Source organism: Gadus chalcogrammus, chromosome 8, assembly GCF_026213295.1.
Source record: "Gadus chalcogrammus isolate NIFS_2021 chromosome 8, NIFS_Gcha_1.0, whole genome shotgun sequence".
NCBI classification, from domain to species: Eukaryota; Metazoa; Chordata; class Actinopteri; order Gadiformes; family Gadidae; genus Gadus; species Gadus chalcogrammus.
This window is the reverse complement of record NC_079419.1, coordinates 8,270,462-8,296,629: the sequence shown is the minus strand read 5'-3', so window position 1 is coordinate 8,296,629 and position 26,168 is coordinate 8,270,462. Positions and strand designations below refer to the sequence as shown.

General features: G+C 44.9%; 2 protein-coding genes across 2 annotated transcripts; both read left to right on the top strand.

The window, feature by feature from the left end:
• Positions 1 to 5,045: 5,045 nt before the first annotated feature.
• LOC130386934 (lipoprotein lipase-like) lies at positions 5,046 to 11,483 on the top strand. The gene is made up of 10 exons (XM_056595807.1): positions 5,046 to 5,210; positions 5,387 to 5,562; positions 5,832 to 6,011; positions 6,342 to 6,453; positions 7,128 to 7,361; positions 8,295 to 8,537; positions 9,418 to 9,538; positions 9,923 to 10,096; positions 10,526 to 10,633; positions 10,744 to 11,483. Exons 1-10 carry the CDS (start codon positions 5,111 to 5,113, stop codon positions 10,772 to 10,774), a joined length of 1,479 nt encoding a protein of 492 aa, XP_056451782.1. The 5' UTR covers positions 5,046 to 5,110; the 3' UTR covers positions 10,775 to 11,483.
• Positions 11,484 to 14,222: 2,739 nt separating this feature from the next.
• LOC130386935 (AP-1 complex subunit mu-1-like) lies at positions 14,223 to 25,911 on the top strand. The gene is made up of 12 exons (XM_056595808.1): positions 14,223 to 14,448; positions 14,783 to 14,939; positions 15,055 to 15,122; positions 15,239 to 15,369; positions 15,801 to 15,948; positions 16,406 to 16,532; positions 17,353 to 17,495; positions 18,068 to 18,139; positions 18,482 to 18,640; positions 18,807 to 18,932; positions 24,253 to 24,328; positions 25,031 to 25,911. Exons 1-12 carry the CDS (start codon positions 14,407 to 14,409, stop codon positions 25,051 to 25,053), a joined length of 1,272 nt encoding a protein of 423 aa, XP_056451783.1. The 5' UTR covers positions 14,223 to 14,406; the 3' UTR covers positions 25,054 to 25,911.
• Positions 25,912 to 26,168: the final 257 nt, after the last annotated feature.

Genomic DNA, 26,168 nt, shown 5'->3' with positions numbered 1-26,168 from the left:
CAACAAACAGCAAAACCTGTGAACCAAGGCAGGAAACTGTGTTGATAATTTGTAGCTCAAGAATGGCCGTTGGTATTTCCAAGAAGAGTCAGAACTGCAGGAGGTCGCTGTTGTTTATTTACATCCCGTATTTGCACATCCGTACACATATAAGCCAAACAACATGCACAATGCAACATCATAGCTAAGGAAACACCCCATGAAACTAAGAAAAAACACAGCATGACCTTTAACAGTACTAAAACAGCCCTAAAAGGTTATTGGAAGATCAGACATTTTGGAACCTACATGGACAAGATAAACTAAAGTTTGGTTTTAGTTTTTTGGCAATTAAAAATATTGAAAGGGGTACATAGAGTAAATTATATAGATGTATCTGTGCCTGCTGCACATGGGTACATAGGTGTTTTGTTTGTGTCAAAACTGACAGATGTGTTTGCTTGGTTTGCAGATCTCTCACTGATGACACCAGATACATTTCCCTGACCAAGAGCCAAGGGAGCATGACATCAAAGACCTTCACGGTGAACTGTAAACTAACCCTAACACACACACACAACCCACACACACACAACCCATGCCCTTCCTCAAACATGTCATCTCCAATCATAGCCTTTGTGGTTCCTGGCTTCTTCAACAAACTGAGCCGCTGTCTTAACCAATTATAATCTGTAACATAGACTATAAGGCTGATCTGAATTAAGGGTTGATGGATGTTTGGTAACACCCTGTTCATAGCAGAAGTGGACAGCAGCACATATCCAACATTATATGATGTCCTTCTCAATCATTCAATGAAATCATGAGATCATGAAAACAAGGTGCGTATTTTGTCTTTAGTTTGCTTTATTTCAAATAAAATAGGGCCCAGCCCTCAACTGTTATTCTGTAGCCGGCAGAGGAGTTTGAACCTATTAAGGAGCATGTTTATGAAATTTCTGCAGCCAGAGATTCGCTGGCTCTACAATCCATGGCGTTGACGGCAGTTTTACTGCGTGAGCGGTGCTGTAATGAAAGGCGACTGGCGGTGGACCTTATTTGGTATGTCGGAGCCCTGCTGGGTTCCACATTGTTATGACAGCGCATTTCTCAAATACAATTCCTCTGCCTTCAGAGCTTGAACTTTCTGTGTTTGCTGCCTGTGCGCGCACACACACACACACACACACACACACACACACATACATCCTTAACGTCATTATAAGAAACGTTCGATCTTCTCTGAAGTCAAGATAAACTCCTGGTTGTTGTTTCTCAGGTTGGTGTATATATTGGGAAGCAGACTGTGTGTGCAACAGTGGAGTAGAGGAAGAAGAGAAGGGGGATGGGGGGAGAGGGAGGAAGAGAGAGAGAGAATGAGAGGGAGGAAGAGAGAGAGAGAGAGAGAGAGAGAGAGAGAGAGAGAGAGAGAGAGAGAGAGAGAGAGAGAGAGAGAGAGAGAGAGAGAGAGAGAGAGAGAGAAAGGGAGAGATAGAGGGAGGGAATTGGAGACAGGAGAGAATCAGACAGAGAGTGCGAGAAATCAGAACCCTCCCACAGGAAACTGGGCTAAAGCGCTCTTCTCCTTGTATGGTAAAAAACTCCCCCAAAAGCCTCAGGATCGCCTTGGGAGTTACAGTCAACGAACTGCTAAGTATAAGTCACAGAGCTATGAAGACGGTGGAGTGGCCGACCGTATTTATATTGTGTTCATGACGCTGGTCGACCTAAACAATACCAACTGTACGATTTTGCCCTGCTTGTAAAAGCTTACTCTTCAATGTTACGTTTGCAAGCAAATTCCGTGCTGCTTGGTTGGTATTCACAACAACACTGTATGAAGACCCACTACTTTACATACAATTCTGTCTACCGGTTTGTACATGAGAAAGGCTTGTCTCATTTAACTCACAAATACTCCACTGGAGGGTGCAATAGAATTGAGTTATCGGCTACCTGCCTGCCTATAAGATCAATCAACACAAGCTCTCTCTCTGGTTCTCTTTCTTTTTGTTTTCTTCCTCTTTCTGCATCTATTATGTTCTGTCTGTCGTTCTAAATATAAACAAAAAGGAAGAAAAAAATAGGAAGAGACTAAGGGAGACTGAGAGAAAAAGCATAGACAGATGGATAGATGGAAAGACATACAGATATATATATATATATACAGTATGCATATATATAGAGATATGAAAATATAGATAGACAGAAAGATAGACAGATCCATAGACTGATAGACAGACAGACAGCCAGACAGATTTATATTAAGATTGAGGCTCCTTGTGCAAACATGGAAAGTTCTTAAACTCTGTTTAAAAGAACAGCAACTTGACGTTAGCATTACCAAACACCATAGGCATGGTTTACAGTGTCCCCGCATTGGAAGATGTGTTGGCTGTTATATTTGGATATGCGACTCACTAGGGCTGCGTCTTGTGCCAGTGATTAAACTTTATCCTGCCTCCATCGGCCCTGGGGACCAGACTTCTCTGTATTTGATGGAGCACTCAACCCTCTCCCATTCCACGATGACAACACTCCTCCAGACCTTCTGTTGAAGGAAACAAACAGGCCGTGCTACTGATACTGCTACCGGTGTTTGCGTTTGTTCTTGTTTATAGATCCTTGCTAATTGGAGCAGGGTACATGTTACACATACATAGACATTCGTAAGATGTAGGATGTATGGGGTTAAAAGTGCTAATTGATTACAATGATTGAGATATTGAATTTTGTGTGTGTGTGTGTGTGTGTGTGTGTGTGTGTGTGTGTGTGTGTGTGTGTGTGTGTGTTTGTGTGTGTGTGTGTGTGTGTGTGTGTGTGTGTGTGTGGGTGTGTGTGTGTGTGTTTGCGTGCGTGTGTGCAAGTGTGTCTGTGTGTGCGGGTGTGTGTGTGTGTGTGTGTGTGTGTGTGTGTGTGTGTGTGTGTGTGTGTGTGTGTGTGTGTGTGTGTGGGTGGGTGGGTGGGTGTGTGCGTGTGTGCGTGTGCGTGTGCGAGGCCATGTACATTCATCTCTGTGTGTTGAGTTGATTTAGTTCCCTACAAGTTCATTACATATCCTTTTATAGACCAGTCGAAGAGAGAGGGGATTTGGACTTTGGCTCACATTAATGGACCTTCTATGTGCTCATAATTTGTTCACAGAACATAACAAAGAAACAAATAATGACCTCTTGTGGAACACTACATATTTGCCAGATATGTCTAGTGATTTGTTTTTAAGCAACAACTTGTTCAATGTTTGAAAGCACACACACCCACAAACACACACACACACACACACACACACACACACACACACACACACACACACACACACACACACACACACACACACACACACACACACACACACACACATATACACATGAACACACACTGCGTAAATATAGCCTACTACGTTGTTTTACATACCATTTGCATACAATAAATTGACAGCAAACACACTACTATGTCAGCCATTATTGTATATATTGTGACTGGGTATGTCAACATCTCTTCTAATACTTTTCCATTGGAGTTTCGTTAAGGCCTGGCCAAAGGCCTTCTCTTAAGGACCCTGCTTCAAACTGTTGGACCCCACCAGTGGCCCCTCTCCCTCTAAGCCTGAATTTCTAATAAAGTACGATGACCCATTGCTGAGGCTAAAACACTACTCGGCACTGGCAGCAGAGGGAGACACAACTCAAAGTGTCCCTTGTATGGCCGTTGAACCCAGCCCGGCTGTGGAAATAATGAATAAACAAAGAATATCTGAATATCTTATATTTGCATTTAAAAAATATATGTATATTTTTTTATTAGTTCTCCTCTTTTCTTATTTTACTATATTTGAATGGTTGTCCTTTAAAAGTATTTTTACATGTGATGCCTTCCTTTGCAAAGCACTATGATCTGCCTTGTGTTTGAATGGTGCTATATAAATAAGCTTGCCTTGCCTTCGGGCATCTTAGCCAAAGCAGGGGCACCTTCTGCTGACCTTGCCTAGGGCACAGCAAGGCTATAGGGCCGGCACTGCACCAGGTGCTCTGTCTTGTGCTAGTGTTCTTACTCCAGCCGGCCTGCAGCGGCCCCTGGGACCAGACTTCTCGCTATTTGACCCAGCGTTCAACCCACCCCATTCCGACGGTGACAACACTCATCCAGACTGCCACTGTTGCTACCCAACAGTGGCCGAACATATACCTCTTGTGCATATTACATATAAATGCCACATATATGTAATGATTGAATCTGGATTCAAAATCATACCTGCCGTAAACTTTGAACACAGGCACAAAAGTGTACGCACAAACAAGGACACACACGCACACACACACACACACACACACTCTCACACACACACACACACACACACACACACACACACACACACACACACACACACACACACACACACACACACACACACACACACACACACACACACACACACACACACACATAATATGTCAATGTAGTGCCTTCTTTTAGTTGATCCATAGCCCGCTTGCATGCTTTGAAGGCAAACACACATTTAATATATTGTGAATGGGTTGCATTGGGGTTACGTGAAGGTGAGGCCGAGGGCCTTTTATTCTGGGCCCCTCTGCAGACCATTTGACCCTCTCCCTTGAGGCCAGAAGGTCTAGTAAAATAACATGAGCCAGTGCTGAACACAGGGATAAAACAAAGTGAGAGTCAGACTCAGCAGAGGGATCAACACAAATTGTGCCTTGTTTGACCGTTGAACCCAGCCTGGCAGATCGAAATAGAAGCAGGTGGAACATTTGTCCTATTGATTGATATACAATGTGTCCCAGTTTGGGACCCTTGAAACGCCCTCAACTGATCAAAACACAAAACCATTTCGGGGCAAAAAAGCAATTCACTTATCTTGGAGCAACATCAATGGTAAACATTTTACAATGGACAGCCTCATTATAATATTTTTATGAGCTGTTATCATAATGTTATTGTCGATAAAAAAAAATGTTGGTCCTGGTTTAGTAAATGTTGGCCCCGCCCCGTCCCGTCAATATCAGGTCGCGTGCATGATCATTACCCCACTATAAAGGTAAAAACCGACAGTTGAATTACATCACTTTTTAATCATTATAAAACAGCGTATCAGGATTTATTATATTGGATTATGCAGGTAAAACGTTTGATTTGGTTGTGTTTGCTTGATATTGCAATATTGCTAAAGTCATGTGCGGCTTTGTTTAACACCACCAATTCTAAATCCACAAGTAAGTTGAAAAGTTTATGATTTTTCTTTCAAAATTCTGCAAAACTGGCAACCTTTTAAGCAACCTTGTTTAGAATTTGACCTGAACTACACTTTCTTTCATGATGCTGGTGTTGTGGGCTTGAGGAATGTCTAACAGCGTGCTCATTTATGCACCGTCTTCCCCCTGGTATTCAGGCAATACCACAGGATGGTTCGTGGACTACGGTTCGATTGACACCAAGTTCTCATTGCGCACAGCCGAGGAGCCGGAAGAAGATGTGTGTTACATTCGGCCCGGGAGGCAGGAGTCAATCACCGAGTGTGGTTTCAACATTACAGCGCAAACATTCGCTATCGTCCATGGCTGGACGGTCGGTAACCTTCAAAGCTATTTCTGTTGCAGCAACATAGCTGAAATAGGTCATTTATCCTATTGACAAAGAATATTTATCCTTATCATATTTATCCAAGTTCTTCTAGCTATATCTATAATTTAAGTTCGTTTTTTCTAAAATTATAATGTGCATTTATAAATTGTAATAAGTTGAAAATCCCTCTAAACAAGATATAATTTGGTTTATACAAAGACCCTGTGCTGTCCTTCAGCACTGTCGTCTTGACATTCTTTTTCGTCTTTCAGGTGGCGGGAATATTTGAGGGCTGGGTGTCGCAGCTGGTCTCTGCCCTGCTCGAGAGAGAGCCCAGTGCGAACGTCATCGTGGTGGACTGGCTGAAACGCGCTCAGCACCACTACCCTAACGCCGCTCAGAACACCCATCTGGCAGGGCAAGATTTGGCCGCGCTGATCAACTGGTTAGAGGTGGGTGGGTGAGATCTCATGGGGACCAAACACCCAAATTGATTAGTTTCGGAGACAAATGCAGTGCCTTTTCAAAATTAAGGATTGTGATGGAAACGGCCGACTGAACCTTTTGTTCTATAACACAGTTACATCGCCTATACTTTATGCTAAAAATAAAAATTACATGCTCTTATCTCTGAAAATATACATCTGTATTGTGATCATTTAATAGTTTCCAATGGTCAAATGCACCTTCTTTCTTTACATCTGAGCCTTTGACTTGCCACTGAACCAATGTCACAGACGTAAACATATTGGTGCCTCATTTGTGTGTCCACCCACGTGCAGCTTGATGTGAAGTATGATCTCTCCAAACTCCATCTGCTGGGCTTCAGTCTTGGGGCACATGTGGCTGGGGTCGCAGGAAACCTCGCCTACAGCAAAGTGAACAGGATAACAGGTTGGATGGGTTCATACATAGTAGGGCAACCAGACATCTGATCCAAAATATTGTTGACGTTGTTGTTGTTGGGCTAATAACATGTTGGAAAATGTTACGTTATCTTACTTCTTGAAGCACGGTGAGGTTTGGCTATTGGGATATAGTCAGCGATTTTAACTCATGAAACATTATGTATTTCAAACAAAAGCATTTAGGGTTAGAGATTAAGAAGCCGTTGATTATACAATGTTGAACCAAATCTGTAATCTGAATTGACCTGCTTCGAGAGCTCAGCTTCAACTAGGGTAAAGGTTTAAATTGTTTTGGCTCAGCGACAGCGTGGAGGACGGAGCTGTCCGCTACACCCAGGCCGGGGTCAACTCTTTGGGAATACAACGGCGGCACTGTCCTCACTGACATTGAAATCCCATGATGTTTCAGATTCAGATTCAGATTCAGATTCAACTTTATGGTCATTGACAAATACATGCATTTGGAGATCTAAATAGAAGTGCAAAAGAGAAGTGAAGGTGCAGTTTGAATATGAATTGTCATATAGTGCATTACAGCATCAAAGGTAAAGTGACCTAGTGAGGTAAGAGCAGCATAGACGAAGTTGACCACTTCACAAATCCCATCTCTATCCCTTTGTTGTTGTCGTCGTCCCCCCCCCCCCCCCCCGTGGGTTGCAGGCATGGACCCTGCGGGCCCCCACTTCGAGTATGCAGACGAGCTGCGCCGCCTGTCCCCCGATGACGCCAGCTTCGTGGACGTCGTCCACACCAACACCAAGGGGAGCCCCGACCTCAGCATCGGCATCCAAAGGCCGGTGGGCCACGTGGACATCTACCCCAACGGGGGCATGGACCAGCCCGGCTGCACTCTGCAGCACACCCTGCAGATGATGGCCACCTTCGGCCTCCAGAGTACGTCGAGAGAGGGACCTGTCCTCGTAAGGCTCCCAGCATGCTGTGCTTAATGGATACTCAGGGCCGCCGTCCTGAGCGACCCATAGCAAAAACGTGCACTCCACTCTCTGCTCCATCCCAAGTTTCTCCACCTTTGATTGACATTCAATAGGGATACCCCTGAACCAATCAGGGAAGAGATGCCCCGATAGGTCAGAATTAAGAGAGTTTATTAATTGGGAATTAATTGGGAGCGGACTGAAACTGAAATTCACTCATTGATAGCCAACTGATGGCTATCCCATTTCTAACAAATGACTCGTAATATGTAAATAGTCTTTTACGCTAATAACATATTGTGTATCAGTGTAAAATCTGTCATAATATAGTGATTGACAAATTTGGAAAATGTTCTCAGGATAACCATAGCGTCATAGAGAGTCACAACTTATGTTAAAACATTTTGTCCAAATAGTCCAAAAGTATGTTACTTGCTCTGTTTGCCATTGATAACGTCTTCTATTAACCATTTAATCAGTAGAACAGAATCATCAGTGATCAACAAAAGAAGACAACCACAACCCAGACTGATGACATTGTTTCTTCTTCTTCTTCTTCTTCTTCTTCTTCTTCTTCTTCTTCTTCTTCTTCTTCTTCTTCTTCTTCTTCTTCTTCTTCTTCTTCTTCTTCTTCTTCTTCTTCTTCTTCTTCTTCTTCTTCTTCTTCTTCTTCTTCTTCTTCTTCTTCTTCTTCTTCTTCTTCTTCTTCTCCCTCTTCTTCCTCTTCTTCTTCTTCATCTTCTTCTTCTCCTTCTTCTTCTTCTTCCTCTTCTTCCTCTTCATCTTCTTCTTCTCCTTCTTCTTCTTCTCCCTCCTCATCTTCTTCATCTTCTTCTTCTCCTTCCTCCTCCTCCTCCTCCTTCGTCTTCTCCTCTCTTCTCCTCCCTCCCAGAGGTGGGCCTGATCATGGGCTGTGCTCACGAGCGCTCGGTGCACCTGTTCATCGACTCGCTGGTGAACCGGGAGCGGCAGAGCGTGGCATACCGCTGCAGCTCCAAGGACGCCTTCGACCGAGGTCAGTGTCTGAGCTGCCGCAAGAACCGCTGCAACACTCTGGGCTACGGTGCCCACCAGCAGCGCACCACCAGGGCCGCCAAGATGTACCTGAAGACCACGGACCGGACGCCCTTCAAAGGTATTGCTGCCCCGGCGCAGCTTAAGGTGCAGCGGGTCAGATTTGAAATGAATGAGCATGAAAAATAACCTTGAAGAATAACCTAAAAAACTAACTTCTCGTGGGCTGCTCCCTCTCAACCTCCTGCTAAGCCCCCTCCCTCCCAAAGCCGTTCTGCCTTTTGTGGAGCTATGATTACGGTGTGGGCGCAAATTGGATGTCCCCAATATAAGCTACACACGTATTAAGGAAAATGGTTAATCATTATTAAAGGGGACCTATTATGCTTTTTCGACTTTTATGACCTATAAACGATTGATAGTCATGTTTAACCATACTAAAGTGTCAAATAATGACGTACATGCATTTCGACGTATTCCCTGCTGACAGTCTGAGGTGGCTGTGCAGAGCGCTAAACACTCGGGACATCGTTTGCGATTCACTTGTTCACATTTCCAGGAAATCATCTACGTAGGTAGAGGCACTCCTGCCGCCATATGCCTGGTCAAATCTGCCCGCGCGCGTGCGCTTCAAGGAAGGTAACCAATCACAACGGAGTTGGGTTGGCAGGAGGGGGGCTAGGGGGCGGAGAAGGACGAAACCGAGCGTTGACAGAGAATGCTGAAAGCGCCCAGATGAGAGGAAGAGTTTCCCGAAAATCTACATCGTTTTTTGTGTACGGTTAAACATGACTATCAATCATTATAACAACGTTTATAGGTCATAAAAGTCGAAAAAGCATAATAGGTCCCCTTTAAACTATGATGCTTAAAGAAGGCTAATTGAAAGGTCCACAGTGTATCTAGACTAGCCAAGTAACTCATTTGGTGTACAGCCGAAGCGAATGCAGTTTGACGATATCAATTGTGAGAATTGAATCTAAGGAGAAGGGTTTCCCCAGTGTTTCACTACCAGATCAAGGTCCATCTGCGCAGCTGGAAGAGCTTGACCTTCAGCCAGCAGTCTCTGCTCGTGTCCCTCCATGGAACGCTCGGGGACAAGGAGAACATCTTCGTAATTCTGTAAGAGGACCCTCTGAAACCTTGATGCATTCACAAATAAATGCTATGATTTAGATTTCCTTTTTTTATGTGTTCTGTATCACATGCTTTTGGAGCCCATCATGTTTATCTGTATAAACATGTTTATCTGTCATCTTGAAGTTCTTAATTTCCTACAATGCATACTGAGTTAAAATGTGCTAATAGTATAAATAAAGAAGAAGGTTAAGGTTACCACAACAACTAGCCATCGCCCAGCTGCTTGAATTAATTCACATTACCACTTAATGTATGCATCACGTCCCTTAAAGTGACGTGATGCATGTCACAGGAATAAAGTCTATAGGATTTCTTTGTTTTTGAGACATCGGAACAGCATTCTTTGTGTTTGGTCTGCCCTCTCAGGGAAGAGTTGAGCGCCAACCACACGGCATCCTTTCTAGTCACCTCGGACGTGGAGGTGGGCGAGCTGCTCAGGGTGAACCTGCAGTGGGAGAGCGACTCAGTGTTCTCCTTCTTCAACACCAACCAGTTCACCGTCCACAGGATGCGCGTTAAAGCCGGGGAAACCCAGGCAAAGTACTGACATTTTTCCTAAACAGATTTAAAGTTTTTTTGAATTTTGTCTTTTTATACTCTCAGTACGATTATAAGCGCCATTCAGATGTGTAGATTCAAATTATATACATTCAATTCTGTGTTTTATAACTGGGTTTTTTCACCCGAACAAGAAAGTCCAGGATTGTGTTTGGTGCGCTAGGCACCTAAGAGTGTGTTCTGAATTGTATGCAGGGGGAGATTTATACAATATGTGTCGAGCATTTTCTATGAAAAACTGTCCAAATAAAACCTTCAAAAAGGCCCAAAAGTAAGAGACTGAACAGACTTAACAGCTTCCGCAAGGTGCTGAAGCTGTTGAGAATGAGCGCACAAGACCAGAAAATATTGATAGTGTACCAGAGTTATCCTGCCCTGCTTTTTTAACTCATGCTCTTATTTCTTCCTCAGGATCAAATTCACAGCAAGAGGCGCAGACCTTGCCCAGCTGGTTCAGGGAGGCGAAGCTGCTGTATTTGTTCGTACAAAAGAGAACCAGACCAATAGGCGTCATAAAAGGTGAGGCTGTTTGGATATTGTGCTGCCACATGAATAGAAGGGTCTGCCAATAAGTGACTTCAGCCAACCCCAGCTGCCTCACATCATAATGTGTTGATACTTCTTTGCAGGTTGCACCTGCCGAAAGGTCAGCTACCTTGAATAAGGCATGAATGAGACCACTCTCAGTGAAACCTCACCATCATCCCCACCCACCATCCTCTCCCTGAACCACTGACATCAGCACCAGCATCAGCACCACGTCATCCCCATGGCAGCCATCGTCATTTTGGAAACTGTCATCGCCATCACCATGGCGATCAACATTATCACCCAGCCATAATAATCCTTATGATGAGAGACTTGGATGAATTGACAGAGCACATCTTCATACATTACTATTATGAAAATTTTATTTTTGCACATGAACGCTAAACACCGATTACATATATTTATTTACAAATTACTTTAAGCTATACTTGAGGAGTTGAGGTGGCCCTTGTTGAGGATTTATAAACATTAAGCAAGATCTGAATAAAGATGACCTGACCCAGGTTCAGCTTGTCATGTTTAATGTATGCACATTAAGAGAGGTATACAATCAGTAAGACATCCTGTAGTCCTCTAAGGTGCTCAAAGTTGAAACTTTATGCAACATAAACCTACCAAGTTGAACGGCAAATAAATCTAACATTAGACAAGATAAGGTTATTTGATTTGTACCTTAACTGGGAAAAGTGTCTACTTTGCATTATTCTACTTTGCATTATTATAAAAACCTGTGAATTTCAACCCCTTTTCCAGCTTTGGGAGCTCTAAGAGTTGCAAATAAAAGACAAATTGTTGAAAAGCGCTTTCTCAGAATTTCTCTTATTTGGTAAAAATCCTGAACATCCCTCATTGCCAGTACTAGGGTCAGGCCAGGGCATGACATGTTCAGACTATAGAGACTTTGGTTAATGGACTCGGATGAGACAGAAGTGGTGAAACATTAGTTGGATTGCACAAAAGGTCACTCAGGTAATCCAAACATGTTTTAACTTACAAATAATTTCTACAGTTTCTCTGTTTCTATTACATTACTAACCAAGAGTAGACATAACAAATATGTATGGTTTTGGAGTGTAACAATGTTGTGATTAGCTATCTTTTTCTTTAATTCTTCATGCACTATGATACACGTGACGACACGCTACAGCTGCCAATAAATGGGCGAACAAATGAGCTGATTTGCTTTTGCAATCGGCCTACATTGTGACGACCTTGATTCTTATGTTTGTGGAACAGAGAGAACGACCATGAAAACGATAGATTACTAAATAAACATATGCAGACCCTGAGCATACACATTGGTAACAAGTTATACAGCAGCAGATACTGGTTGCCGCACCTAAAGGGGCAGTGAGACAAGAGCACACGGGTTGGACATGGTGACGCATAGGGACACACTGACGAAATCTGCTGGCCAAGCAGAGAAGCACACTTGCTTTTGACTTCAGGAAATCAACTCAAGGATTTTTTTCTTCTTTTGTTTTTTCCTGTAATATTTAATTGGTTATGAGCTCTGAGGGCTACCTATGAATTAATGTAAGTCGATTTGACCCTTGGCATTTAACGTCAATGCATTTAACGTCTAAGCAATAGTAAATGTTTTAACACACACACACACACACACACACACACACACACACACACACACACACACACACACACACACACACACACACACACACACGTACACACACACACACACACACACACACACACACACACACACACACACACACACACACACACACACACACACACATATTTATATATATATTGAATAAAGAAATCTGGAAAATGCCTTCTCTGCTTGTGGCCGACTATGGTGTTTAGTGGACTGTGGTCAGTGACTCATGTTGCTTTGCTTATCCTGCTTGCATGAAACCATGGCCTTGGTTTTGTATCCATTTCCTCCCCTGTTCCAAATTATAAGAATAGACTCCACTGCAGACAACCTGTACTTCACTCCTCACTGGACACTGTGGCAGTCAAGACATGGGCAAACAACAGACTCACACATTTATTCAACACAAACAAAGTACAACCACACACATACTTCTCAGTTCAACCTCAAGAGGGATTTGTCTTGGCGGATCTGTGTGACTTTTCCATATTTACATAACATCTGTCAGCGATTACTCGTCCTTAAGTCCAGAAGTACAAGACAGACTTTTCGTTCCGTGGCGGAGCTGAGGCAAGTTGAGCAGTATTGTCCCTCAGTGACAATGCTGAGGCCACTGCTTCTTTTAACCCTGAGACTGGTCCCATATGTGTGTGTGTGTGTGTGTGTGTGTGTGTGTGTGTGTGTGTGTGTGTGTGTGTGTGTGTGTGTGTGTGTGTGTGTGTGTGTGTGTGTGTGTGTGTGTGTGTGTGTGTGTGTGTGTGTGTGTGTGTGTGTGTGTGTGTGTGTGTGTGTGTGTGTGTGTGTGTGTGTGTGTGTGTGTGTGTGGGGGGTGTGTGTGTGTGTGTGTGTGTGTGTGTGTGTGTGTGTGTGTGTGTGTGTGTGTGAGTGTGTGTGTTTGTGTGTGTGTGTGTGTGTGTGTGTGTGTGTGTGTGTGTGTGTGTGTGTGTGTGTGTGTGTGTGTGTGTGTGTGTGTGTGTGTGGGCGTGCGTGTGTGCGTGTGTGTGTGTGTGTGTGTGTGTTTGTGTGTGTGTGTGTGTGTGTGTGTGTGTGTAAGCCTGTAACTAAGCCTGTAACTATTTCAATGCATTTTGAATCTGGGCATGTAGTCCCTCAAGAGTGTCATAATATTCAACAGTACACATAGTTACTCACTGGCACTGGTGGCACCATTATGAGAAATACATTCTCATTAGAAATTCTATGCAAAAAAAATCGAATTTGTTACAGCTGGCCAACATAAAGGTCCTGATAATAATAAGAAAACATGCAATGTGGAAAATGCTGCAAAGTATTTTTTTGCGGTTAGTTTCTAACCGTCTGATGTATCTCCATTGACTCATGGGTCTGATTTCACAGTTCTGGGCTGCAGGGTTATTGAATGGAGACCGGCGAAGCCTTGAGCACGGGGCCTCATAAGTCACCATAGGCCTGATTCATCAGCATGACCTTAATCTGCTTAGCGGAGGCATTTGAACAAGAGTCCTGCGGTCTATCCACAGGTCTTACAATGGAATGAGGAAGGGGGTGTTCACAGCCGCTCCATAGACATAATGAAATGATCAGAATCAGAATCAGAATCAGAAAAGGTTTATTGCCAAATACATTTACAAATACTAGGAATTTGTCTTGGTATTCGTATTCGTTGCGGACAGCACAGAGACACACAGACACACACAAAGACACACACACACACACACACACAAACACACACACACACACACACACACACACACACACACACACACACACACACACACACACACACACACACACACATAAACACACACATCCACACACAACAAATATATGTATGCATCTGTTTATATATATACACAGACATGTGTATATGAATATATATATGTATACACAGTATATATATATATATATATACATACATACAATGCATATATGTATCAATAGACAAATGATGAAACAGCCCCTCCTGTCCCATAGGGGGCGCCAACGGCACATTCAGGTAGTTTGTTGCAAAAAAAGGGAAGGGTCTCTTGCCTCAGTTCTCATTACAATACTATGTCAGAATAAGTGTTACGCTCTACAAGCACCATTTGTTGAATTTTAAAACGCTTACTGATACGCCGCTTTGGCGGTATAAGTGTTGAAGATGTCTGCAAGTGCGGTGTACGTGTTGGATTTAAAAGGAAAGGTAATGTATTGTTACGAACTGCCTTCTGATCATGCTAACTCCTTGCTACCGATAAGCTAGCTTATGCATTCCTTGTTGACAGCTGTTGCAATGAAAGACTACTTAATCAAGTGACGTGGACGCACCAAAGATGTTGTTTAGATCAAGGATTGGCAGAAAATACGCTTATTTGCCTGACCAGTTAGATTTTAGAATGATTGTCCCATTGTTTATGTTTTCCAAGATGAGCATAACATAGTAAGTTAGACAACCGCCCTTACTAGCTGGTCCGACAATTGAGCCATCATGTCACATTGTCATATCTCTGGATGTGTTGATTATTGGGGTAAACTAGGTTCTGGTGTGCCGCAACTACCGAGGAGATGTGGACATGTCAGAGATCGAGCACTTCATGACACTTCTGATGGACAAGGAAGAGGAGGGGACTCTCTCCCCCATCCTATCCCACGGCGGAGTCCGCTTCATGTGGATCAAACACAACAACCTCTATCGTATCCTTCAGCAGCGGGTCGTTTCTAGTGTGTCCGTCAAAATGAATTTATGTTTGCTGCTGTGCGACTTCACTACACGTTCGTTTATATGATTTTACTTAACACTCCCCTCAAGTGGTTGCAACGTCGAAGAAGAATGCTAGCGTATCCCTGGTTTTCTCCTTCCTGTACAAGATTATCCAGGTACCTATGTTGATCAAATAAAACCAGCTTTTATAAGGCACAGAATAAACCCAGTGAAATTGGAACACAGCAGTTGTTGGAGAAGCTTTAACATGCATGTTTTAATATTCCTCAAGGTGTTCTCTGAGTACTTCAAGGAGCTGGAAGAGGAGAGCATCAGAGATAACTTTGTCATCATTTACGAGCTCATGGATGAGCTCATGGACTTTGGCTATCCTCAAACCACAGACAGCAAAATCCTACAGGAGTGAGTAATCTTTACACAATGTATTATTCCAGAGTCAGTCACAGTGAAATATGAGCAGTTCTTCTACCCCTTGATCAAACATAACCTCTTTATTGACTCAATCTCTAATATTATAATATAATATTATCTCGATATTAAGATTGCGTTTTTGTACAAACAAAAAAAGCACACTTTAAGAAAGTGTTACTTGCAGACGATGCTATGCTGATAGCAACATTTGCAATAACCCACATCCAAATATTATAACAAATACAGGGATGAGCACATGATGAAGACATTGCAAAAGTCTCCGTTGCTTTACCTATAAGATATCTATGCCCAGCCTGTCACTTGTATGCACAGCCTTTCCACATGTCTCTAGGACTCTCATTGTCCCTGGGAGCCTGTCTTTTGCTGGTCTGGTGTTCATTTGTGTGCATGTGACCTGCCAGGTACATCACCCAGGAGGGACACAAGCTGGACACCGGCGCCCCCAGGCCCCCTGCCACCGTCACCAACGCCGTGTCGTGGCGTTCTGAGGGCATCAAGTACCGGAAGAACGAGGTGTTCTTGGACGTGATTGAGTCGGTCAACCTCCTGGTAAGTACCAAGCTTTCCTGTACTGGGTCACCTTTCAGAGACTTCGACCTATGGTTTGGCGTTCACAAACACACTTTTTTACCCGGAATTCGTAAGGGTGTTGTCTTGCTCAGCTCACTTTCAGCCCTCACTCTCGGCCTACGTCTTAAGGCTCAGTTATTGTTCCACGTCGACCCAACGTAATGACAACACGTCACGGACGCTTCGACGCAGTCGTAAACCTGTTTTGGTTCTGCATCGCGTTTTTAGTGAGAGGAACAATCACAGCCCTTGCTGCTGTGTCGCCTGGACGCAAGGTTACACATTTTGGGAGGCGCACGTCAGGCCGTTGCGATGGATGCTAGGAGTGTCCACAAGGACGTGATGGGTCCGTAACCCCCTTGTGACGTGGAACCATAACTAAGCCTGTAGTTCATTTGGATGGTGACTTCTGACTCTCTCTGTCTGTGTTTCTCAGGTTAGTGCCAATGGTAATGTCCTGCGGAGTGAGATTGTGGGCTCTATCAAGATGCGTGTCTTCCTCTCTGGAATGCCAGAGCTGCGCCTGGGGCTCAACGACAAGGTTCTGTTTGAAAACACCGGACGTGAGTTCACTCTACCTTGTTCACAGACTACCTTGTTCGCATTTGCGGACACATGTTGTGTGAAGGCCAGGTGATTCTTTGTTATTGTTGTTGTTAAAATAAAATGAAAAGATTAAAGCAGAATAGTTGATAGTAGCAGATATTACTTTGGATATGTTGGTATGCCACTGGCAGAAAATAAAAAGTTCAGAGCACTGCAGCTGATTAGTCCTTGCTATCTGCTTGTGTATTTGTGTGAGAATGGTTGGTTATCATTTGATGTGTACAATTCCAATTTCATTACAAACAGTAAAAGTATGAAATGTACGTTACGAATGTAACATTAAATTGACAAATAACTCTCTGCTGATGAATGCATATCCCCTGGTTTAAGAATGTAAAATATTATATTTATCTGAAAATCTGACTTCCTATTTGGCTGCGAATATAACTTTGGTACTTTTAAACCTGGACCCCTTTTACCATTATTTTTCGTTTCAAGGGACTAATGTCCCTTGGCCGTTCTAAAAATGGCTCCAGGTTTGAGTGAGAGCTCTGCTGCAGTAATCTGCGAAACAGGCTGCAATATTCAGAATCTTTTGGTGACTTTACCCAACACTCCACAAAGTTGTATGAAACAATACGATCAAAATGTCATGTTGACTAAGCAATCGATCCATGCTCAAACAGTATACAAACACAGTATGACAACTGTACTGTGTGTACAGCAGCAGTACAATATAATAACGTCTCACAAAGAACATTTCACCAAATAAAAAAAAAACGCCAAGGATACACTGGTTGTGTTTCTCTGATTGGCTGTCTAATTCTTCTTCTGCAGGAGGGAAGAGTAAATCCGTGGAGCTGGAGGACGTGAAGTTCCACCAGTGCGTGCGTCTGTCGCGCTTCGAGAACGACCGCACCATCTCCTTCATCCCCCCCGACGGAGAGTTTGAGCTCATGTCCTACCGCCTCAACACTCACGTGAGTGGGTCACGGGGTCCGCCCCAACCCCTTCCCGGGGGGCCAGTCCTGACTGATTAGGGCTTAGTGCTCTCTCCCACACCGGTCTTGTGGGGACACGGGCCCTGGCCACTCGTGCTACTTTTGTTGAAGGGCTTTGTTCCATGGGTCTGTGTGTATGAACACTCATGACAATGATGCTTCTGGCTACTAATCCTCTGCTTCCACACAGTCGATTTGATTCGGTTTTTAGGCAGATTCACAGAGTCATTAGATCAGTCTACCAGACAACCTGGTGTACAATAGCAACTGTAAAGCTTATTCATCCATCACACATATAGGTGGACACTTCCACTTGTGATGTCACCTAGTCAAAGAGGGGCAGTTTTTTCAATGGCTTGTAATGGCTCATCAAACTCGCACCTGGTGATTAAAGAGGCCTTTTTAAGCTCCTTACATAAAACTGATGTCATGCGTTTCTTGGAATGTATTTTGACACATTGTCCACTAGGGGGCGACGATGTTCTATGTCCTTTGCTGTAAAAGGCGGAATGCTGGATGGACCGTTTCATGTTGCTGGATGTCTGTTGCAGGTGAAGCCACTCATCTGGATCGAGTCCGTCATTGAGAAGCACTCGCACAGTCGAATCGAGTACATGATCAAGGTTGGTTGCGTCGATTTACAAAGGACATAACATGTCTTCTCTATTTGAGGAAGGTATACACTGCACCGTGACCGTATAGTGTATTCAAATCCTTCTGCCTGAAGCAGCAGCTGTGCCATCAAGTGAGGCTATCTGAGGCCAACCCTGCGTTTCCTGATGCGTCTGGCCTATTTGTTGCATGAGCTGCAACACAAGCTGAAAGGAATTCCATTGAACGCCTCAATTAATTAAAAAAAAAAAGAACAACGTTAGATCTTCCCGCCGCAGATCAAGTTCAACCTGACCGGCCCATCCCCCTTTGTCTGGCCTTGTGTTCTGCTCTGTGTTTTTGTCTCGTCTCAGGCCAAGAGCCAATTCAAAAGGCGGTCGACAGCCAACAACGTGGAGATCCACATTCCTGTGCCAACGGACGCAGACTCGCCCAAATTCAAGACCACGGTGGGAAGCGTCAAGTGGGTGCCGGAGAACAGCGAGATAGTGTGGTCCATCAAGTCCTTCCCCGTGAGTCGCCTAGTCCCGCAGCGCACCCCCAGCGCCCCCCCAGCGCCCCGTCCTGTGTGGCACTACATCAGGCCCGTCACTCTTAAAGTGACGGGTCACTTTAAGAGTGTGCCGCAGGGACTCTCTGACCGAGTGCGGCGTGTGTGCTCCTCTCTCTTCCCGGCAGGGCGGGAAGGAGTATCTGATGCGCGCCCACTTCGGCCTGCCCAGCGTGGAGGCCGAGGACAAGGAGGGCAAGCCGCCCATCAGCGTCAAGTTTGAGATTCCGTACTTCACCACGTCAGGCATCCAGGTCAGCTCTCTCGTCCTCACACCCACATGCGCACAAACACATGCACACCCCCTCACACGGGCGCACACAGACAGCACACCCGTTCGCACACGTACTCACACGCCCACACTTGCGCACGTAAACAGCACACCCGTTTTGCACGCACGCACAAACAAACAAACAAACGTTCACAAACAGGCCGTCCCAGGACATGCCGAACCTTGTTGCACAAGTATGTTGCCTCTGACGATTTTTGAGGAACTCGGTAGATGGCAAGAGCAGCGGGTATTGCAGCGCTAAAGTAGTACTCATCCCTGTGTGACGCAGGGCGAATTCAGCCGTGGGCATCAGGCCTCTACCTGCCGGGTACGGCCTCAGCCACGTGGGCCACTGATGTGTGGCCCGTGCTGGAAAGCAGGTTAGGGGAGCCGCAATGTACGACTGCGTGCACCGCATAAGGGTTTAATCCACGATCATTTATCGTGGATTGCAACAGTGGTCGCTTACAAGGAGAAGTGGATGCATAACAGGTTGGAGTGTGGCAAGAGGTTGCCGTGGAGGCTTTCTGCGGTGCACCAAGACTATACTACAGTATTTATGTTACTGCATCGTTGTCAAATTACACAACATTGAAGTGGGGAAAGGAGACGTTGCATATGGAGTTAATGCGGAGGATTGTTGTGTGCCGGTACAAGGGCATGGTGATGCGCGATAGTTGGGCACATGCTGTTTTTGCTATTTGTATTACGTGTAGTTCCCATGGGTTCATCGAAGCGTTCACAAATTTGGATGAATAAATTCCTAGCAAGTAATGTGTAGAACATTTAGGAGGTTTCTGAAGGCTTATAGTGGAGATTGTGTTATTTGAGATTCAAGTTTGTTAAGGCACGCCATACCAATGATAAAGAATACATGCAGAAACATATTCTTAATGTCGTATATTTAACAATTATTTGCCGAAGGCGAAGTGAAATGTGGGGAATAGGGCTATTCCCCACAATTCACGGACCCTGAGGTGAATAATTGTTTTAGTATATACTACACGTGAACGCTCAAGACAAAAATAAAAAAAGATTAAACTTTTTGCCAGGATTTATTTGTTTTTATTAGCTGTTTATTTTTCTCAGCGTGACGACTTGCATAATGGGACAGTTTGCAAAGAAAACAATATCCCGAGTTTGAGTTCTCAATCATGGGATATTGCCCAATGTCCCGAGATAGCGAGTCAAGCAAATTGCGCCATCTTAGAAGGTTCATGTGTAGCATATACTGAAGTATAATATTTATTGGTAGAAAATATATAATGTAAACTATGATAAAGTTTTAAGTATGATAAAGTAGTCATTGGTGCAGGCGTGGGTGTGGATTACTCAAGCAGAACTGGCTGTGACCCGGGCTAATTAGGGAGCTTAACTTGTCAGGCAATGCCAGCTAGGTTTCCTCTGTGCAATTAATCCTTATGCTCAAACATTCAAGATATCAATGACTTATCATCAGACTTGAAAATCCAGTTTTCTAGAACAGGTCCCAGCTGTACCAAGCCCACACAACTTCAGGTAAACGACATGTTTGAACATATTCTTGTGTTGGCCAGAAGGGGCAACAGATCTTCAAAGATCAGTATCTAGTCGTTGGAGGGCAGTTGTTTGATTTAGTCTTGAATCATTTCTACTCCTAATAAACTGTTCTGTTTTTAATTTATAGGCGACACCAGTATCATCTTTAGAGCTTTAAGAATCCTAAGGTCTTTTCAATACCAAAAGGTTATTTAGTAATAAAGAAGCACCTGTTAACTGGCGGACGGGGTCTGGATGGCTATGGGATGTACAACTGATGTGCTAACCATTTCACCACGTCCTATCGTTATATTTGCAGCACATGGATTCATGTGAATGTGGAGGAACTGGCTGCCAGTAAACGGTGGAGCCTCAAAAGAAAAGGGGAAGCCTTTCTTGTCTCTTTTTCTTCTTCTTTGCTGACTTTGCAGAGATGGAGAAGGTCGAAAAAGCAATGAAGAGTGAATTGGATTTGCATATACGCTGTATAAAATACGGCAAAATGTTTCCCAGTTTTTCATACCTGATAACATTTCACCTCAGAATACTTTTTTTTTTGAATAAATATCAGCCGATGTGGGTAAAAGTAATTGAGGTATATCATTTATTTTGTTAAATACTACAACATTGCTTGAGAAATGAGCTACACCGTGCCATTTTGTGAACTTTGTCTGCGACTACCATTTTAAATGTCACCAGAATATGAGACTTTGAGGGACGGTCGTTTCCACCGTCATTTCCCTGGACGGGTCGTGAAAACCGGATTAAGGCGGAGCGAGGACGCTGCACAGCCCACTCGGAAAGGAGCGGCCCCCGTCCCGGAGCTAATTGAAACGTACGCCGGTTGTCCTAGGGGCGTTTTTACTGGCGTATCAGAATGCTGCTCATCACTCACGCTAAATGGGCAGCTGACAGAGCGTAATCTACTTTTCGTTTGATTTTCTCCCTTTTTATTTCTTCCTTCCTGTTTTTTTTTTTTTTTTTTTCATCTTCGCATTTTTTCCCAAACCGAATCAACCAGATGCTTTCGGAAAGCACATACCGCGTCGTGGGCTGGGATCCGTCGGCCGGCGAGATGTTCTTGCGAATAAATACGGCGGTTACATTCTAGCAGGTGGTCAGAGCGGGCCCAGCGTCTGAACGTCGGATCTTTTTAAAGAAAGTATCTCAGGGGCTGGAAGGCATTCTTTAAGAAGTGGTGCGCGAGGGACGAGGTGGCCACATTGTTTCCACACAATGCAGAGGAAATAGACCCTGTGGTCCACCGTCCCCCGGAGGGGGGGGGGGGGGGGGGGGGGGGGGGGGGGGGGGGGGGTCTACACTTCACGGCCTGCGCTGGCGTCTTGTTGTGGTGCTGCTGTGGCTCCCTTTTTATTTGTACGTGCACCGAGGTTCCCTTTGGATGCAAGCCCTCAAGGTCCATTCACGTTGAGGTCAAGTCCCCGGTGTCTCCGGGGAAACCGGCGACACACACACACACACACACACACACACACACACACACACACACACCGGGTTCCCATGGAAACCTCCCGTGGAGTCGAGCGGTCGCCTCATGTCGGAGCGGTGGTGGCGGACTAGGGGGACGGACGGGGGGGAGAGCCGACGGTACCACCACACTGTACGTGAGAGCCGGGGGGGGGGAGTGGCTGGGGGTCTCGTTAGTTTAATTAAACGCATGCAAATATCAAAGCCTGAGAAAGTCGCTCTTAACGGCCACCACTAAGTGTAGGGGTGCGCGTCTACGAAAGCGCGTGTGAGACGGAGGCTTAGCTCCCGCCCTCAAGAATTTAACAAGGAGATGGGAAGTTTTAAAGCGTAATGAACTTTTAAACACTGCCCACTCGGTAATGAAAGCGCTCCAACTTCTTATTCGATTTTTCTTTTTTAGGAGAGGGGGGGGGGACAAGTCGGCATCATGTACTCCATTGGTGGAGGGGGGGGGGAGGGGGGATCGCTAACTGTGAGATAAGCCCACGCAGGCCACAGCTGTAGTCTGTAGTTAGCGCAGATACACGCTAGCATCCTTTACTTACCCTTCTCCCCTCGGCCAGCCGTAATTTATATTTTGCGGCGGTTGCTGCGTTTGATGGCGTTGTGCTGACTCGGGCCCTCATTGCCAGGGCCCTCCTGCATGTTTAACTGCCGGGGCTGAGCACGGGGAAAATGCTGATCCCACGTCTGTGTGTAGTTGTTTTCTTTCTATTTTTCAAAGTTGTTTTTTTTCGTGCGCGTGCGTTTTTTCTGTCGTCATACGTCTGGTGGCTGTGGTCTGTCTCTCTTTCGCTCACGTTCTCTCTCTCTCTCCCTGACTCTCTCCCCCATCACAAGCCCTCTCTCTTTCTCGCTCTCTCTCACTCTCTCTCTCCCTTGCTCTCTCTCTCTTCCCTTCTTTTGCTCTCTCTCTGTCTCTCTGTGTGTGTGTGTGTGTGTGTGTGTGTGTGTGTGTGTGTGTGTGTGTGTGTGTGTGTGTGTGTGTGTGTGTGTGTGTGTGTGTGTGTGTGTGTGTGTGTGTGTGTGTGTGTGTGTGTGTGTGTGTGTGTGTGTGTGTAGTGGAAGGTAATAACAAGGTAGTGGACCAGCAAGGACTCACCAGGGAACTGGCCTCGGGATAGGGCCAGCACTTCCCATCCATTTCCAACGGTTACCGCAAAGCCGTCCCCTTCTGTCATTATAAACCCACCGGGAATAAAAAAAAAAAACGAAGCAAATAATGCTTTCAGGGAATACTTGGAAATTATTAATAAGAAGGCAGCTTTTTAACATCGCCTCATTATTAACATCAACTACGACGAGATGTCACAGATCCTCTAACGGAGACCAAACTGTGGCGCCAAAGGGCGTTGCGACAGCGGTTCCTGAGCACCAGGTTCTCACAGTCAGGATGGGGAAACGCACTCGGAGCCTGCTGGCACCAGGCCTCCACTAGTTCATATTCTCGGAGCGTATTTCTCGTATTCCCCGCGATGTGCTCACACTATCGGTTAATGGCTTGCGAAAGTGCCAGGTTGGTTGTGCTGACACAGGCTTTCTCTTCTTCTGCGGCGAGTACAGTTATGTAAATGAGTTGCAGGCAGGCGCTCGGTGAAGGCGTCTGTTTTGGGGGAAGTTGAGCTTTTTTTATTTTCACGGCTCCTACGCTGGAGCTTCCTCCCCCGCGCTACTACGCTGGCTGTACAATTCGTGGAACGTGTCTTGCTTCACACGGCTGGAGTTCCCCATTGGGACTAGCGGCCGAACAATAGCCGCTCCGTTAGCCGTAGTGCAGCGCCTTCGTGTCTGGATGGAGCTCTGAGAAACGCAGCGAGAGGGCCAGAGGGGCCGTTGATATAAGGTGCTGAGTACCCAGTCACATGTGTTGACCTCGGGTTGAAGTTGCACTACCTGACTCGAAGTTGTGAGTTGAAATTCTGTGTTTTTGAAGATTCCCGCCCCCCCCCCCCCCCCCCCCCCCCCCCCCTCCCCTCCCATGGAGAACGATGGCGGGAATATCGTGGAAAAGAAACAACTATTTTATTTAGGGGTGGACACGTCTTATTGCCAAACACATCATTGCAAATATTTTCAATCAAAAGACATTGATGCAAATATAAAATCATTTTAGTGTACATTTTGTGAATTTATTGATGTCACGGTGCCTGTATGCATGCACTTTTTCACCATTAAAAAAACCCAGATGAAGCAGAAGCTAAGAAAGACGAAACAAAGTACTGATCCAGATGTTCCCTCCCACTTTGTACTGACTAACAGATGCTTCCCCCCCCCCCCCCCTCTCCCTTGGTCAGGTGCGCTACCTGAAGATCATTGAGAAGAGTGGCTACCAGGCCCTGCCCTGGGTGCGCTACATCACCCAGAACGGAGGTAGGTCAACAGTTCACTAGGTACCCCTAGGTTAGGCAACCATTGGGCAACGCAGTGCGCAATGTGCTGGGAACTCAACTCCATTGGAGAGGGACACGTGCCAGCAGCCCGCTGTGGCAACGTCCTACAAGGTGCAAGGATGCCAACTGATTTTAATATTTTTTTATTTACATTTCTATTGTGATCAAAATATGACTACATTATGCAGATCAATATGTCGTCATAGTGCATCGTTTTAGTTTTTTGTTCAAAATAAAAATAAAATAAAAAATAGTAATAAAAACGACAACATCTGAGTAGCCTAAACATTACCGGGAAGTTAGCGTATAAATCAGAAGATCTCAAATCAAGTAAAGTCTGATCTAAGTGTGTGATATGGACAACCCACTCAACCCAGGATGCCCAACAGTTTCCAAACTTTTCTTGTTCTGTTTTTTTCTTTTTGTACTACTGATTGTAATATCAGCAGTGTTGCACATGTAAGGTCTTTTTTTTTTGTGCTAATGCCAGTAATTGCTCAAACATCCTCCTCTCATTTCCCTTGTCCTCGGCTCATTCTGGGCGTGAATCCTCAGCTGCACTCACCACTCAATCTGTCCCTCCGTCCTCTCCCTCTCCCTCCCTCTCCCTCTCCCTCTCCCTCCCCCTCGCTTTTCTTTTCTTTTCGGTCCATTTGATTAAATCTGTCAATTTCCTCTGCAGATTATCAACTCCGGACCCAGTAGGCGGGGCATGCCCGCCCCTCAGCAGGTGGAAGTCAGAGGGGGCGGAGTCTCCTCGCTAACGAGCCTAGAAAAAAAAAAAAAAAAGCAAGTGTCCGTCAACCACAGACACGGTGAACCGTCAGTATCCTGTTTCTTTTTGTTTTGTTTTTCTTATAGTCGTGTTTATTTCAAATCAATGAGAGTTTGAGACGTTGTGAACTGGCCCATGCGCTCCGTTCAGCCGGGTTGGACCCCCCCCCCCCCCCCCCCCCCCCCTGGGATGGGAGAGCGGTGTGTGGGATATGTTTACGTCAACTCCACACTCCCACCTCCCTAAAGGGTCTGACCGTCGGAAAACCCTCATGTTACAACGGTGTTTCATTTCTACAGGTTTACTGTGATGTCACGCATCCTTGGTCAAAAATGATGATTTAGCTTTCATATATATATATAAATAAAACAGTATTTTGTTTTGTTAACGGCTGATTATCTGTATATATTTGTTACGCGTTTTGTTTATTTAGTGGATTCCGTGGTCATGAACGGTTACTGTCATTTAAACCAACGCTCCCTTCTATGGTCAACAGCCAATGTGCAGCGCTGTAATAAACGTCGCTCGCTTGCCTGCTTATCCATTTTGCCTTTTAGGTTTTGGCCCTTTTGTCCGCATGATATCTAGATAGCCAACGAAGAGTACAGTGTTATTCCGCACATTCTAAACGAAATGAAAGGTAGGTCAGAAAAGTAGCCCTCTATCCAAGGACACAGCCGTCTCCATGTATTTCCTTGGCTGTGTCACCCTAGGTCTGTAACAACATTGTTTTAAATCATTAAATATCTATTTAGAGAAACCCGTCATCTCGTGGTCATTCCATGCCTGATGTCATTTGGTTATTATTGTGTCTGTGACGTTGGCTACATGACATGATGTCATCCTCTCACTGTAAGGTCGGGGGGGTTGGTGTGCCTAACGTCTAGCCCTGGACGGGTCTTCTTCTTCCCACTGAATCCTGGAGGTCTTTCACCATTGTGGCTTTCCTTTTTCTTTTCTTTTTTTTTTTTTAATATAATGCCAAGGTGCTATGATGTCATGGGCCATTGAGCACCAGCATTCCATAGCGAACACACTGGCGACC